Raw genomic sequence first — 15,636 nt, forward strand, 5'->3', positions numbered from 1 at the left:
GCCTGTAGTCCCAGCTACTCGGGAGGCTGAGGCAGGAGAATGGCGTGAACCCGGGAGGCGGAGCTTGCAGTGAGCCGAGATCGCGCCAATGCACTCCAGCCTGGGCGACAGAGCGAGACTCCGTCTCAAAAAAAAAAAAAAAAAAAGGATACTGAATTGAATTTCTTTTCTTAGGGTAGAATTAATCTTTTTGTAAGACTGAGTCTTCCTATTTAGGAATAAGAGATAATTTTATTGATTCTATTATAGACTTCAGTGAAAGGCTTGTACTTCACATAAATCTTATGTGTCTCTTCTTATAATTGTTTAATAGAATTGTTTATAGTTTTGTGTTTAGGAATAGTATCTCTTTCACATTTCTTATGTTGTGAATTTACACATGCAGAAAATGCTTAAACCATGAGTGACACCCAGATCGAGAAATAGAACCTAGCCGGCACCCTGGAGCTGCCGGTATGCCCTTTCCCTATCACAGCCTTCTCTGTCCTACCTCTTCTCCTTTCCTTCTGAGCAAATTAAGGCAAATACGGTGACATACATGCTTTTGTTATTCCATGTAGTGAAGCATGGCAGTTAAGACAGATATTTTTTTCTGCTATAGAATCTTAAGAGGTGTTTACTGTAAGGATCTTTATGTAAGGGACAAAGAACAGTATAATTGAGTGTTATTAAGACTGCAGATTCATTTTTCATAAGTCTGTTTTTACTGCTTCTATCCATGATTAAAACAGAAATTATAATGTTAAATTAAAAACAGACTTTCTGGCTGGGCGCAGTGGCTCATGCCTGTAATCCCAGTACTTTCAGATGCCGAGGCAGGTGGATCACCTGAGGTCAGGAGTTCGAGACCAGCCTGACCAACATGGTGAAACCCCGTCTCTACTGAAAATACGAAAAGTATCTGGGTGTGGTGGCGCACGCCTGTAATCCCGGCTACTTGGGAGGCTGAGGTGGGAGAATTGTCTGAATCCAGGGGGCGGAGGTTGCAGCAGTGAGCCGAGATCGCGCCACTGTACTCAAGCCTGGGTGACAGAGTGAGACTCTGTCTCAGAAAAAAAAAAAAAAAAAAAAAAGCCTTTCTAAGGTTTGTTTAGGTGTCAAAATAGTAGCTTTAGCTTGCTATAGAAGTTGGAAGCACGCTTGCGGTTTATCTTAATTTAATGAGGTTGTGGACATTGTGCATAACATTCCCGCAGCTTCCACTACTATTCAGTACCTCCAAGCAAGTAAATGAATGGCTTCTTCCACCATCTCTCAGGTGTTGCTGTCCAGTTCTGTGCTTGAGCCTCTTCTACTGTACACTTTGTGCTGTTTCATTTCTACTCATTGTTTCAATGCCTACGTTTATCCTCATCAAAGCCCACTTTTATTTCCTAGACCAGGTTTTTTTGACGTGTGATTCTCTCAAATTATTAAAATGAATGACTTTTAACAAGGGTCATTGTACATCTAGCTCAGTGGATTTTTATTCTACTGTTTTTTGAGACAAGGTTTCACTCTGTCGCCCAGGCTGGGGTGCAGTTGTGTGATCATAGCTCACTGTAGCCTCCAATACTTGGGCTCTAGCAATCCTCCTACCTCAGCCTCTTGAGTAGCTGAGACTACAGGCATACACCACCATGCCTCGCTAATTTTTTATTGTTTTATAGAGATGGGGTCTTACTGTGTTGCCTAGGCTGGTCTTTTTTTTTTTTTTTTTTTTTTTGAGACGGAGTCTTGCTCTGTCGCCCAGGCTGGAGTGCAGTGGCGCGATCTCTGCTCACTGCAAGCTCCGCCTCCCGGGTTCATGCCATTCTCCTGCCTCAGCCTCCCAAGTAGCTGGGACTACAGGCGCCCACCACCGCTCCCAGCTAATTTTTTGTATTTTTAGTAGAGACAGGGTTTCACCATGTTAGCCAGGATGGTCTCGATCTCCCGACCTCGTGATCTGCCCACCTCGGCCTCCCAAAGTGCTGGCATTACAGGCGTGAGCCACCGCGCCCGGCCATCTAGGCTGGTCTTGAACTCCTGGGCTCAAGCCATCCTCCACCTTGGCCTCCTAGAGTGCTGGGATTACACGTGTGAGCCACCACGCCTGGCCACTCACTGGGTTTTTAGAGATCAGGGCTTTGACCAAAGTCTGGCCTAGGGAAATCTTTGAGGACTAGGAAGTTCAGAGGAAAAGTTTGGTCTATGGAAATTAATGATTATGCTATAAAATATGTTATATTCATTATATTATTATATAAATTACTATCAGTTTCTGCCTCATCTCTCTATCTGGTTGATGTGAATATGGTCTTTATAGTTGTTTGTACCCTTTGACAGATGATGTTAGTATGTTGCTTTAAAGTGTTTATTCTAAAACCTTTTATCATTTTATCCATCTTTAATTATATGAAGTGCTGGAGACTGCTCACATTTTTACCAATAACAAGAGCATAATAATAAGCATTAACAGCATTCTTACAAATAATAAGAGCATATAAACTTTGTTATATAACAAGTCAGAACCCTTTTTTTTCAGTTCTGTATCAATGAATATTTTCTTCTGAAAAACTCAACTTTAAACTTTGTAATTTTACAGTTCCATTTAGATTATATTGTTTATTTGTTTTAAGACACATACTATAACTGTTTTGGTTTTGCTTCTAGAAAAACTGATTGCTTATCAACGAGAATTCCTTGCTTTGAAAGAACGTCTTCGAATAGCTGAACACAGAATCTCACAGCGCTCTTCTGAATTAAATACGATTGTGCAACAGTTCAAGCGTGTAGGAGCAGAAACAAATGGAAGTAAGGATGCGTTGAATAAGTTTTCAGGTACAAACAGTATTTTTTATATCATAAAAAGATTATATATATATATATAAAAATATATATATATATATATTTTTTTCTTTGAGACAGAGTCTCGCTCTGTAGCCCAGGCTGGAATGAAGTGGCGCAGTCTTGGCTCACTGCCAGCTCCACCTCCAGGGTTCACACCATTCTTCTGCCTCAGCCTGCTGAATAGCTGGGACTACAGGCGCCCGCCACCACACCTGGCTAATTTTTTTGTATTTTTAGTAGAGACGGGGTTTCACGATGTTAGCCAGGATGGTCTCGATCTCCTGACCTCGTGATCCACCCCCTCAGCCTCCCAAAGTGCTGAGATTACAGGCGTGAGCCACCGCACCCGGCTGAAAAAGATTAGATTTGCAAAGGGGCATGTGGAATTTTTTTTTGAAAGTCATGTAGAATAGTTTATAAGCCAGCCTTTTCAGAGAGAAAAACCACCACACAAAACTTTCTTTTCTAGTAAATTACAAAAAAAACTTATTACCTGCTAAATCTGATTTTAAGAGAGTCATATTAAGTTAAATTGGCTGGGTGTGTTGGCTCACGCCTATAATCCCAGCACTTTGGGAGGCCGAGGCAGGCAGATCATTTGTGGTCAGGAGTTCAAGACCAGGCTGGCCAACATGGCGAAACCTCATCCCTACTAAAAATACAAAAATTAGCCGGGCGTGTTGGTGTGCGCCTGTAGTGCCAGCTACTTAGGAGGCTGAAGCAGGAGAATCGCTTGAACCCTTGAGGCGGAGGTTGCAGTGAGCTGCGATCCTGCCACTGCATTCCAGTTCTGCACTCCAGAGAGAGACTCTATCTCAAAAACAAAAAAAGTTAAATTGCAGTGGAATAAATTTTATTGGCACTAGTGAAGAACGTGCATCTTTTGAAAATGAGATTAAATTATTCGAAATGAGATTAAAATTTAATTTTTTGTGTATACGTGTTTCTGTGATGACTTATGTGTGGACTTCAGATGGACTCTGGAGAAATCTTTGAGCTATTTGAAGCAATTCGTGCTCTTAAACCTTATTTATAATACAGAACATACATAGTTTCCTAGTGGATACTTTAGGAGTATCTGGCCTGTTTCTTCTCTGAGAAATCCTGGTCAGAGTAAGATGAGGGCAAATGATCTCTCTTTCTGTGCTCTTCTTTATCTGATAATTAAATTGACGTATGTATCTAATTGATTGCCTCTAAATTTGCATAATTTTTCTAGATTAGCATACTTTTTCATTTAGCTTCACCTATTTTAAAAACACATGAATTCCTCTCATCTCCAGATCCACTGCCTCACCTTATTTATAAAGTTGCATGCTCCTTCTCCTCCTGCTGATAAACTTTGTATTATGTCACCCTGATGTTGAAACTCATGGACTAGTGTAGATAAAAAATAAATCACCGATAAACCTGATGCCAAGTGATTTCTACTAACATTTTTTGTTTCCTTCTGGTATTTTTTCCGTGAATATTTTTCTTCAAAATTGTTATTGTGTATGATGGCCTGATTTTCACTCTTGAAATTATACTATGAGCATTTTAAAACTTTGTCATTAATCTTCAAAATATTATTTTTAGTGGCTGTGACTATGCCAGCTATATATACCACAATATATGAAACATTTTTTTCTACAGTTATTCAAATGGGTTTTTCTGGGTTGTTTTTCCCCCCTAGTTTATAACTCTGATGAACATATTTGTATATAAATCAATCATATTTCTGGTAACCTTTAAGTTATTTTCATTAGATTATGATCTTCTTAGAAATAGGATCTGTGTTTTGATGACTTGATTTTTGAACAAATGATACATTTGCTGGAATAAAATAGATAATCACTAAATATTTGTTGAATGCATAGAAGCTAAATTCTTAAAAGGGAAATTACTGAGTAATAGGACAGAAATGTTTTAAGGTTTTTGCTGCTGTTTTGAATAGTTGGAACATTTATCTTGTTATCACCAATATTTAATATTATTTAATCTGCTAATTTCATAGGTAGAAATTGATATAATTTGTAATTGTTTCTTTACGCATGAGATTAAACTTTAATTTTACATATGACAGTCATTTGCATTTCTTTCGTGAATTTTTGGTTCTTCTCATATTTTTAATGAAGTTGAGGTAACAAATTCCTACTGCTAGCTTGCTTTTTTCTAAGGTTAAATTCAAATTTAATGAAATTTTAAAACAATATTATTTCTACTACCAAGTTTTTATTTCATATCATTAAATGATTCATTGGTTCCTCTAATAAAAACAGAAACATCCTATGTGTAAAATGGAGTGAGAAAAAAACTATTTGAAAGTTGTGATCTGTACTGGATATTCTCAACTTGTGCTGTTTATATTATTTTACTTGAAGTTTTCAGAAAAAAAATTCCTTCCATGTGAAATTTTGATAACATATAATGCATAAAGAAAGTGAATGGTTGAGCATGGTAGCTCATGCCTGTAATCCCAGCACTTTGGGAGGCCAAGACAGGAGGATTGCTTGAGCCAGGAGTTTGAGACCAGCCTGGGCAACATAGTGAGACTCCCGTCGGTACAAAAAAAAAATTTTTTTTTAAATTAGCTGATGTGGTAGCATGTGCCTGCAGTCCCAGGTACTCAGGAGGCTGAGGTGGGGAGGATCTCTTGAGCCTGGGAGGTCAAGGCGACAGTGAACCGTGATTGTGCCAGTGGACACCAGCCTGGGCTACAGAGCAAGACCCTGTCACACAAAAAAAAGAAAATGGAAGTGATTGATGGTTAATGTACTTATTATTTATTACATTTTCATAAGCCAACAGTATATTTAGAGTCTGTTTGGCAAACTTGAGTTCTAATACATTATAGAGGTGAGCCCTTAGCATCCCACCTTCTTACGGTCCTGTAGCTGGCCATTTTGGTTTCCTTCAGCCAGTTTTATCAACATCATGACCTGTGAGACTTTGGCTTTGAAAGTGTCCTTTTCATCTTAAATGGAGATCTCATTCACCAGAGTGTGAAACTAGGAAAGAAATTCTTTAGTTCTAGTTCTTATTAATTTTTACTGCTGGTTTTATAAAATCAGCAACTTCTGTAAGGTAATTCTTGTATATTAATTATACTTCTGTGTTTCAGATAATACCCTAAAGCTGTTAAAGGAGTTAACAAGCAAAAAATCTCTTCAAGTGCCAAGTATTTATTATCATTTGCCTCATTTATTGAAAAATGAAGGAAGTCTTCAACCTGCTGTACAGATTGGCAACGGAAGAACAGGAGGTATGTTTATTTTGTTTCTTACTGCAGTTGTACTACTGCTGTTAAATGTGTTTTGGACTATTATGTTGACCATCAGAAGTCTTGGAGGTCAAAAAATGAAAGTTCTTTCTTTATCTGTGCACATGAGATCATTCTAAACTCCATGTTGAAAGGAATTGGACATTTTCCTTCATAGACCAAAGTAATACAGCTGAAAGGGATCATGTGAAATCTAGTTCAGGCCCCATCCCAGGCAGACAAATGTTGACACCTTTGTCATTTTTCTGTTTAAGAAAATTGGGAAGTACAGAGATGACTTTCCTTGTATCTTATTTCAAAATTAACAGCTCTTTTGGACATGTCATAAAGGTTTTTCTTATGTCTGCCCCACTTTTCCTACAGAGGTGTAAGTAGATAGTAACTTTTATGTAACTTTTTATGGAGTAGTAGAAATACTTTGATTTGCTTCTTTTTTCCTAATTTATTCAAAAGATAATATATAGCTTATTTTTCTCTTCTTGTCAGAGGAAACAGAACTTCTTCAGTTTTCCTCATAGAAACTATTTACCACTCTTTTTGTTTGTTTGTTTGAAACAACGTAAGGACAGATTTATTGAAACCAAAGTACACTCCACAGAGTGGAAGTGGGCTTGAGCAAGCAGCCCAAGAGCCGTTTACCACTCATACATTTGATTCCGCTGTTTTGACTTTGTTAATCTTTTCTTTGTAGATTTTAAAATGCAGAGGGCAGAATATTATTTTGTTCTTCTATAAGTTTTTAACAAGTGATGAAATGATAACTTCATAGATATCAAGATTCATTTTTGGGTTAGTGTTTTTGAAAAGCTGGGTCTACTTTTGATTCAATGGGATTCTTAAGTATTTTGCTGTCTTATTTGGGGGATCACATCTTCTCATTGATCTATAAATGTAAGCTTTTACATTCATCTTGTCTTAGTTCTGCTGTCTTTCTATTTCATTAATCAGTAGAAATAATATACTACCTTCCTTCTTAAGGAGGTGGAAACTCTTAAAATAGCATGTTGAGACAAACTCCATCTTTCCTTTCTCTAATGATTCAAAAAATATTTATTGAAGCCAGGCATTCTGCAGGTGCCAGGTATACAGAGACTAACAAGGTGTGTGTGGTACTTTGTTTTTTGTTTTTTTTTTTAGAATGTTGATTGTTAATTATTTTTGAAGCTGATATCATCTCTCCCTTTAATAATCACTTTTTGGGTAAGATGTCTTAAGTAATTGTGGGTTTGTTTGTTTAGACTATTCATTCATAAGAGTACAAATGAAAAGAAATTAGAAGTGTTTTTAAAGTCATTTAAAACGTCCAAGGTCTCTAATAGGTTTTTATTTTGTAAATGTGACATTCTCTTTCTTTTGAAGCTATGTATTCCATCCCATTTGTTTACATGACTTTATACATTATAAATATAATAAAATCTTGGTCAACCAGCTTTCCAATAAAGCTGCTACTATTTTTGAAAGGTAGAAAAAACAGCTTGGTAGAAAAAACAGATGGGCAAATAACCCATATTTACATTAAACATTTTCCTCCCTAAATCATTAGGAAACAGCTCTTAATATTTTTAGTTACAGGACCTTTTGGATATTCTAGGAAAGCTGTCAATCTCTACTTTGGAAAATGCCCATAGAAAATATAATTTTATTTGTAATTTCTGGGGTTTTATGGAACCCCAGAACTTATCTAGGGCTTCATATTCAGAACTTCTGTTTCTTAGATAAAGAAAAACAGCTTCTTGCTAAAAATTCTGTTTTCCAGTGGTCAGGCTGATTAATTAGGGAACAGCACTTAGAATAGCTAAGCCATTGTAAGGCTGAAGAGGAAGGACAGTGCTGCCGGTGGCTGCTGACCCCAGGGGAGCGGCTGGGATTCTCACGCCCAGAACAGAAAACTGTCGGCGCACCACCCAGCACCACATCTGTATCCTTCCACCACATTCTCCAAGGCAGGTTGCGGCAAACAAACCCAGCGACTACAAGCAGGTGCAAGGGCGACTTCAGCAACGAGGGGTTGCTGAATAATTTAGGAAAATTAGCACCACGAATGACTTAATACTAAAGAAAATTGAGTTTGCAGAACAAACTGAATATGATTTAAAAATAAAGCATCAACATATTTTTAGAAATGAGGGAGGAGAACTTGCCCATAACACAATAACTGACCATTATCAAAGGATCCGTTAGAAATCTTTGTGCTTATGATTTCAATGATTATATTTAAAAATCCTACATCGAGGGACTGATATGGAATTTTAGCTAGACATAGCTAAAGATCAAATTAGTGATCAGAAAGACCGAGCTGTGTATTTCTTCCAGAATGCAGCATAAACGCATAAAGAATGGAAGTAGACAAAAGTTTTAATGTTCATCTGGTAGTCATTTCAGAAGGAGTGAACAAAGAGAGTGAAAAGAGGGAATTACCAGCTTATAGAAGTAAATTTCTTTGAGTTGAAGAAACCTTCAGATTTTCAGGTTAAAGGGCCCATTCAGAGTAGAGCAAGAGGGCTGAGCAAAGACTCTCATTGGGTTATCTACCAAAATGGCACAACTGCTTCGTAGAGGATAACAGATAATTCTTGAAGTATTTGCTGTAATGAAAGTCCATGAGCAATTGCTATGGGCCAGGCACCTTGCCAGATACTTTGGTACACAAAATTGGATGTGGTTCCGAGTCTTGTGGAGCTTCAGCCCAGTAAAGAAAACACGTATTAGTCACATAGTCAATTATACAAACAACTGTATAATTATAACTTTAATTACCGATGTAAAGGATGCTTTGAGAATGTGTAAGAGGGACTTTTGGCCTAATTAGGGAGTTTAAGGAACTCTGAGAAATTACGTTTGGCCTGAGGCTGGTAGAATCTATCATTTACTGGTGAAGATGGGTGTGTTGGCGTTCTATTGCTGTTGTAACAAATTGCCACAAACTCACTGTGTTTAAACCACAACACAGATTTCTCATCTTACAGTTTGGGAAGGCAGAAGTCCTAACACCAGGTTGTCAAGAGGGGTTTGTTCCTTCTGGAATCTCTAGGGGAGGATCCTTTTTTTTTTTTTTTTTTTTTTGCCTTTTCCACATTACTTTGTGGCCTCTTCCTTCATCGTCAAAGTACAGTATCTTCAAATCTCTCTGACCATGACCCTCTTGATTCTGTTGTTCCATCTCTTTCTTTCACTCTGACCCTCCCTCCTTCCTTTCATAAAGACGCTTGTGATTATATTGGGCCCACTAGGTAATCCAGAATAATCACCCCATCTCAAGAACTTTAATCACATCTGCAAAGTCCCTTTTGCCATGTAAGGTAACATATTCAGAGGCTCCAGGAATTACGGCATGGACATCTTTGGGCGACTATTATTCTCTCCATCACAATGGGAAAAAAAAGAATATTCCAGAAGATGGAAAGAGCACCACAAAAGTCCTGTGGTGGAAGGGAGTGTGGAATGTTCTAGAAAATGAAAGAAGGTCACTGTAGTTTAAGTGTAGAGTGAGGAAGTGTGTGGAACAAGATGAGGCTAGAGATATAAGTTGAGGCCAGACCATGTAGGGCCTCCTAGACCATTTATGGGATTTTGGTTTCTATCCTAAGAGCGGTAGGAAGTCATTGAAGCGTTTTCAACAGGACTTATTAAGAATGACTTGATAAGATTTAAATTTTACAGAGATCACATTTGCTGCAATGGGAAGAATGATTGAGGATGGGGGAAGAAGAATAGATATGAAAAACCATATAGGCCGTTTCAGTGATCCACTGGAGAGAGGGTCAACTTGGACGAGGTAGCAGTGGTAGTTGTAGAGATAGGAAGAAGAAGATGGACCTAGAGTTGTTTGGAACATATGAGAATGTATCAGGGAGGACATAGTCATGTTCTGGATTTGTGGACTGAGGTAGAGGAGTGGTCAGGAATGAACCCAGGGTTTCTGGATTGAGTGACTGGATGCATGGTGGGCCATTCAGTGAGATAGGGGACAATAGACACTGTTTCACATCATTGGTTTGCAAGAGAAGTTTATAGATTAAATTTGAATATGATAATTTGGAGGTGATTTTGAGATATCACAGTGGAGATGTTGGAGTAGGCAGTTGGATATTTAGATCTGGGACTCAAAGGAGAGATCTGAGTTAGATTTAATTTTATGAGTCATTGTTTGGGAGTAAGTGGTTGAAGACAAAGAAATGGATGAGATCTCCTAGGGCCTAGGACTGAGACTTGAAGGTTTTCCAGCAGTTAATTTCCAGGGAAAGAGGAAGATGAACACAAGGAAGACAGAGACAGAGAAAGGGCAACTAGGCAGTGGAAGAAAAAAAACTGTCATAAGATATAAGGAAAGCAATGAGGAATAAATGACTAAAGTCAAACCATAAGGAAACATGATAGGCTAAAAATATTTGGGTAGCAATGAAGATTTTTAAAGGGACATAATTTAGTTATAACTAAAGGTAGATTGAGTTACTGAAGATTGAGAATGCCAAGATTTTTCCTAATTCTTCTTTTACTTTAAAGGAAATACGAACTAGAATTTGAAAACTTCCCGGGAAAGTGGAAGAAAATGAAATAATCACAGTTGATAGCTCTGTCAAATTATAAATACCATGAGGTAGGGGCCTTACCTATCTCATGACTGTATTTCAGACTGCCTAGTACATAATAGAGGTATTACATATGCACAATTACTGCTTGAATTGGAAATACTAGGTGGTTAATCAGTGGAACTCTTGCACTCAGAATTAAAACAAAATTAGCGATCCCAGTACCTAGCCCAACCCGTTGGCTCTATTTCTGTTTGGTTTCCTTGGTCCATCTTACTCCTCCCTAAAAGGATGATATGACCATATTCTTCACTTTGCTGACATATTTCTTCTTAACTCTAACTCAGTAGAATACTTACATTTTCTGGATTGTAAATGGTAGAAGAACATTGTATCAGATAGGACAGGCTGGGTTATGTTGTGGTAACTAACAACCCCAGAGTCTCAGTGATTGAGATAACAAATGTTTATTTATTTTTTTGCTCATAGTACGAGTCCACCAAGGTTGACCAGTCATGCAGGGATCCAGGCTGACAGAGCAGTTGCCATCTTGAATGTTTCTGGCTGCTCTGCCAAAGAGAACAATCTCAAGGATTTCACACTGTAGTTATCAGTGCTCAGCCCACAGATTACACATGCTGATGACTCATGGGCTATTAATAATTATATCCCCTTTGCCCCACAGTCCCCAACCATAAGGGGACTAAGAAGTGCAGCCCCCACCATGGGCTCAGAAGGCCAAGGAAACTACCCTTTTTTGGTGGTAATTTTGCAAATTACCATAAGCATGGTCACTCTAATTTTGTAGGTTTGGCTGAAATTACAAGTTTCATTTTTAGTGCTTTTGAAGTCTTCAAATACCCTGGTTTAAGCTAAATAATTTAAATTTTAACTCTAAAATAGTGTAATTAGGGATAAAATGGTTTATTCTCTAAACATGCTGTATTAGTCCATTTTCACGCTGCTAATAAAGACATACCCGAGACTGGGCAATTTACAAAAGAAAGAGGTTTAATTGGACTTAACAGTTCCATGTGGCTGGGGAGGCCTCACAATCATGGCGGAAGGCAAGGAGGAGCAAGTCACATCTTACGTGGATGGCAGCAAGCAAAGAGAGAGCAAGCTTGTGCAAGGGAACTCCTCTTTTTAAAACCATCAGATCTCGTGAGGCTTATTCACTGTCAGGAGAACAGCACAGGAAAGACTTGCCCCCATGATTCAATTACCTCCCACCGGGTCCCTCCCAAAACACGTAGGAATTCAAGATGAGATGTGGGTGGGGACACAGCCAAACCATATCATTCCGCCCCTGGCCCCTCCCAAATCTCACGTCCTCACATTTCAAAACCAATCATGCCTTCCCAACAGTCCCCTGAAGTCTTAACTCATTTCAGCATTAACTCAAAAGTCCACAGTCCAACGTCTCATCTGAGATGAGGCAAGTCCCTTCCACCTCTGAGCCTGTAAAATCAAAAGCAAGCTAGTTACTTCCTAGGTACAATGGGGGTACGGGCATTGGGTAAATACAGCCATTCCAAATGGAAGAAATTGGCCAAAACAAAGGGGCTACAGGCCCCATGCAAGTCCAGAATCCAGCAGGGCAGTGAAATCTCAAAGTTCCAAAATGATTTCTTTTGACTCCATGTCTCACGTCACACTGATGCAAGAGGTGGGTTCCCATGGTCTTGGGCAGCTCTGCCGCTGTGGCTCCGCGGGGTACAGCCTCCCTCCCAGCTGCTTTCATGGGCTGGTGTTGAGTGTCTGCGGCTTTTCCAGGCATGTGGTGAAAGCCATGAGTGGATCTATCATTCTGGGGTCTGGAGGACGGTGGTCCTCTTCTCGCAGCTCCACTAGGTGGTGCCCCAATAGGGACTCTGCTGGGGGGGCTCTGACCCCACATATCCCTTCCGCACTGCGCTAGCAGAGGTTCTCCATAAGAGCACCGCCCCTGCAGCAAACTTCTAACTGAGCATCCAGGCATATCCATTCATCCTCTGAAATCTAGGTGGAGGTTCCCCATTATTGACTTCTGTGCACCTGCAGGCTTAACACCACATGGAAGCTGCCAAGGCTTGGGGCTTGCACCCTCTGAAGCCATGGCCTGAGCTGTACCTTGGCTCCTTTTAGTCAAGGCTGGAGTGGCTGGGACACAGGTCACCAAGTCCCTAGACAACACACAGCAGAGGGACCCTGGGCCCAGCCCAGGAAACCATTTTTCCCTCCTAAATCTCTGGGCCTGTGATGGGAGGGGTTGCCACAAAGGTCTCTGACATGCCCTGGAGACATTTTCCCCATTGAGCTTAACCATTCAGTTCCTCATTACTTATGCAAATTTCTGCAGCTGGCTTGAATTTCACCTCAGAAAATGGGATTTTCTTTTCTATCACATTGTCAGGCTGCAAATTTTCCAAACTTTCATGCTCTTTCCGTTTTAAAACTGAATGCTGGCCGGGTGCTGTGGCTCACGCCTGTGATCCCAGCACTTTGGGAGGCTGAGGCGGGTGGATCACAAGGTCAGGAGTTCGAGACCAGCCTGACCAACATGGTGAAACCCTGTCTCTACTAAAAATACAAAACTTATCTGGCCATGCTGGTGGGCACCTGTAATCCCAGCTACTCGGGAGGCTGAGGCAGGAGAATCATTTGAACCTGGGAGGTGGAGGTTCCAGTGAGCCGAAATCATGCCATTGCACTCCAGCCTGGGCCACAAGATCGAAACTCTGTCTCAAAACAACAACAACAACAACAACAACAACAAAAACTGAATGCCTTTAACAGCACCCAAGTCACCTCTTGAATGCTTTGCTGCTTAGAAATTTCTTCTGCCAGATACCATAAATCATCTCTCTCAAGTTCAAAGTTCCACAAATCTCTAGGGCAGGGGCAAAATGCTGCCAGTCTGTTTGCTAAAACACAACAAGAATCACCTTTACTCCAGTGCCTAACAAGTTCCTCATCTCCATCTGAGACCACCTTAGCCTAGATTTCATTGTCCATATCATTATCAGCATTTTGGTCAAAGCCATTCAACAAGTCTCTAGGGAACTCCAAAGTTTCCTATATTTTCCTGCCTTCTGAGCCCTCCAAACTGTTCCAGCCTCTGCCTGTTACCCAGTTCCAAATTCACTTCCACGTTTTCAGGTATCTTTTCAGCAGCGCCCCACTCTACTGGTACCAATTTACTGTATTAGTCTGTTTTCATGCTACTGATAAAGACATACCTGAGACTGGGCAATTTACAAAAGAAAGAGGTTTAATTGGACTTACAGTTCCATGTGGCTAGGGAGGCCTCACAATCATGGCAGAAGGCAAGGAGGAACAAGTCACATCTTAACGTGGATGGCAGCAGGCAGAGAGCAAGCTTGTGCAGGGGAACTCCTCTTTTTAAAACCATCAGATCTTGTAAGACTTATTCACTGTCACGAGAACAGCACAGGAAAGATTGGCCCCCATGATTCAATTACCTCCCACCGGGTCCCTCCCACAACACGTAGGAATTCAAGATGAGATTTGGGTGGGGACACAGCCAAACCATATCACGTGCCATCTAAACTTTAGCAAAGCAAAACAGAAACCAAAAAACCCCAAGAGTATGGTAGGGATAGAGAATTTGCATTGTGACTTTATGCCATTTTTGTTTGCACACTGTGGATCACCATGGGCTTTGCTTTCATCATAGTGAAGTCTTTGTACTCCATATGAGTTAGCATTTTCTAGGAATGCTCCTCATCCTAATTGTTACACTGGTAATTTTTTTTTTTTTTGAGACAGGGTCTTGCTCTGTCGCCCAGGCTGGAGTACAGTGGTGTGATCACAGCTCACTGCAGCCTCTACCTCCCAGGCTCAAGTGATCCTCCCACCCCAGCCTCCCAAGTAGCTAGGACTACGGGCATGCGCCACCATGCCCAGCTAAGTGTTTTATTTTTTGTAGATAACGGGTCTTGCCAAGTTGCTCAGGCTGGTCTCGAACTCCTGGGCTCAAGCGATCCTTCCGCCTCAGCCTCCTGAAGTGCTGGGATTAAAGGCATCAGCCACCACACCCGGCTTTAAATTCTGAGGTAGATTATTCTATGGAATTTTGCTTCCATTGTAACTCATCCTGTCTTTTGGGATCTCAGAGTAACATGGTCAGAACAGAAATCTGGATTGGAGGCCCTCTCCTCAAGTGTGTTGTTCTGAGTGAAAGTTGCCCCCATCCACTTACTCAAGTCATCCTTGATTCCTCCCCTTCTCTTGTCTGCCAGCTGAAGCCCTATTTGCAAGGGTCTCCATCATCCACTCATCTCCACCTCTTCAAACACCCTACAGCCTCATTCAAACCACCATCTTTTCCTTCAGTTAGTACATTAACTTCCTAACTGATCTTCCAAAGTGCTTTTACTTTTTGTGAAATTTGGTAATCTCTTAAAATTACAAATTGGATAATGTCATTCCCCTGCTTACAACCTTACAATGGCTTTCTCTTGCACTCAGCATTAAAACAAACTTTGTTATATGCAATGTGACCCCTGACTGATTTTCTCAATCTGGGCTTATTCTGCTTTCGATCCAACCTGCTCTTGGTATTTCTTGACTATGTCAAAATCATTCTGGCTTCAGGGCCTTGTTGCTTCCTCTTCTGCAGTATTCTTCATCAGCTCTTTCTCATGGTTACCAGCTCAGCTGATATCAGAGAGGCCTTCCGTGACCACACGACCTACAGGGGTACCCCCTTCCCATTCATCACTCTGACAGTACCAACCTATACATAGCAGCCTGTAAGATACATATATTTTAAATCTTTTTCCTCTTTCTAGAATGTGCGTTCCATGAGGGCAGGGACCTTACCTATGTTATTTACCATTGTATGCTTAACACTTAGAATAGTGCCTTGCAGTAAATATGTGCAAAACAAATAGGGCAAATATCTTTTTTTGGGGTGACGGAGTCTCATACAGCAAATATCTTTTTGAGTGCTTGAGAACTCTTGCGTAAAATGGAAGAGAGGGTTGTGTCACGAGACCTTGGGGCAGTCCCTTAAACCTTTTGCATCTT

The 15,636-nt window shown here is 40.3% G+C and overlaps 1 protein-coding gene across 13 annotated transcripts in view; it reads left to right on the plus strand.

Moving 5' to 3' along the window:
• Positions 1-15,636, plus strand: part of MGAT4A (alpha-1,3-mannosyl-glycoprotein 4-beta-N-acetylglucosaminyltransferase A) — a 119,460-nt gene that overhangs the window by 50,103 nt on the left and 53,721 nt on the right. For all 13 annotated transcript variants that reach the window (XR_010148999.1, XR_008542183.2, XR_010148998.1 and 10 more), the window contains 2 exon segments: positions 2,635-2,802; positions 5,915-6,055. Coding sequence is in view for 10 of the 13 variants with exons in the window: in XM_016943558.4 (XP_016799047.1) it covers positions 2,635-2,802; positions 5,915-6,055 (309 nt within the window). In the remaining 3 variants the exon portion in view is untranslated.

This window comes from Pan troglodytes, chromosome 12, assembly GCF_028858775.2.
Source record: "Pan troglodytes isolate AG18354 chromosome 12, NHGRI_mPanTro3-v2.0_pri, whole genome shotgun sequence".
Classification (NCBI taxonomy): domain Eukaryota; kingdom Metazoa; phylum Chordata; class Mammalia; order Primates; family Hominidae; genus Pan; species Pan troglodytes.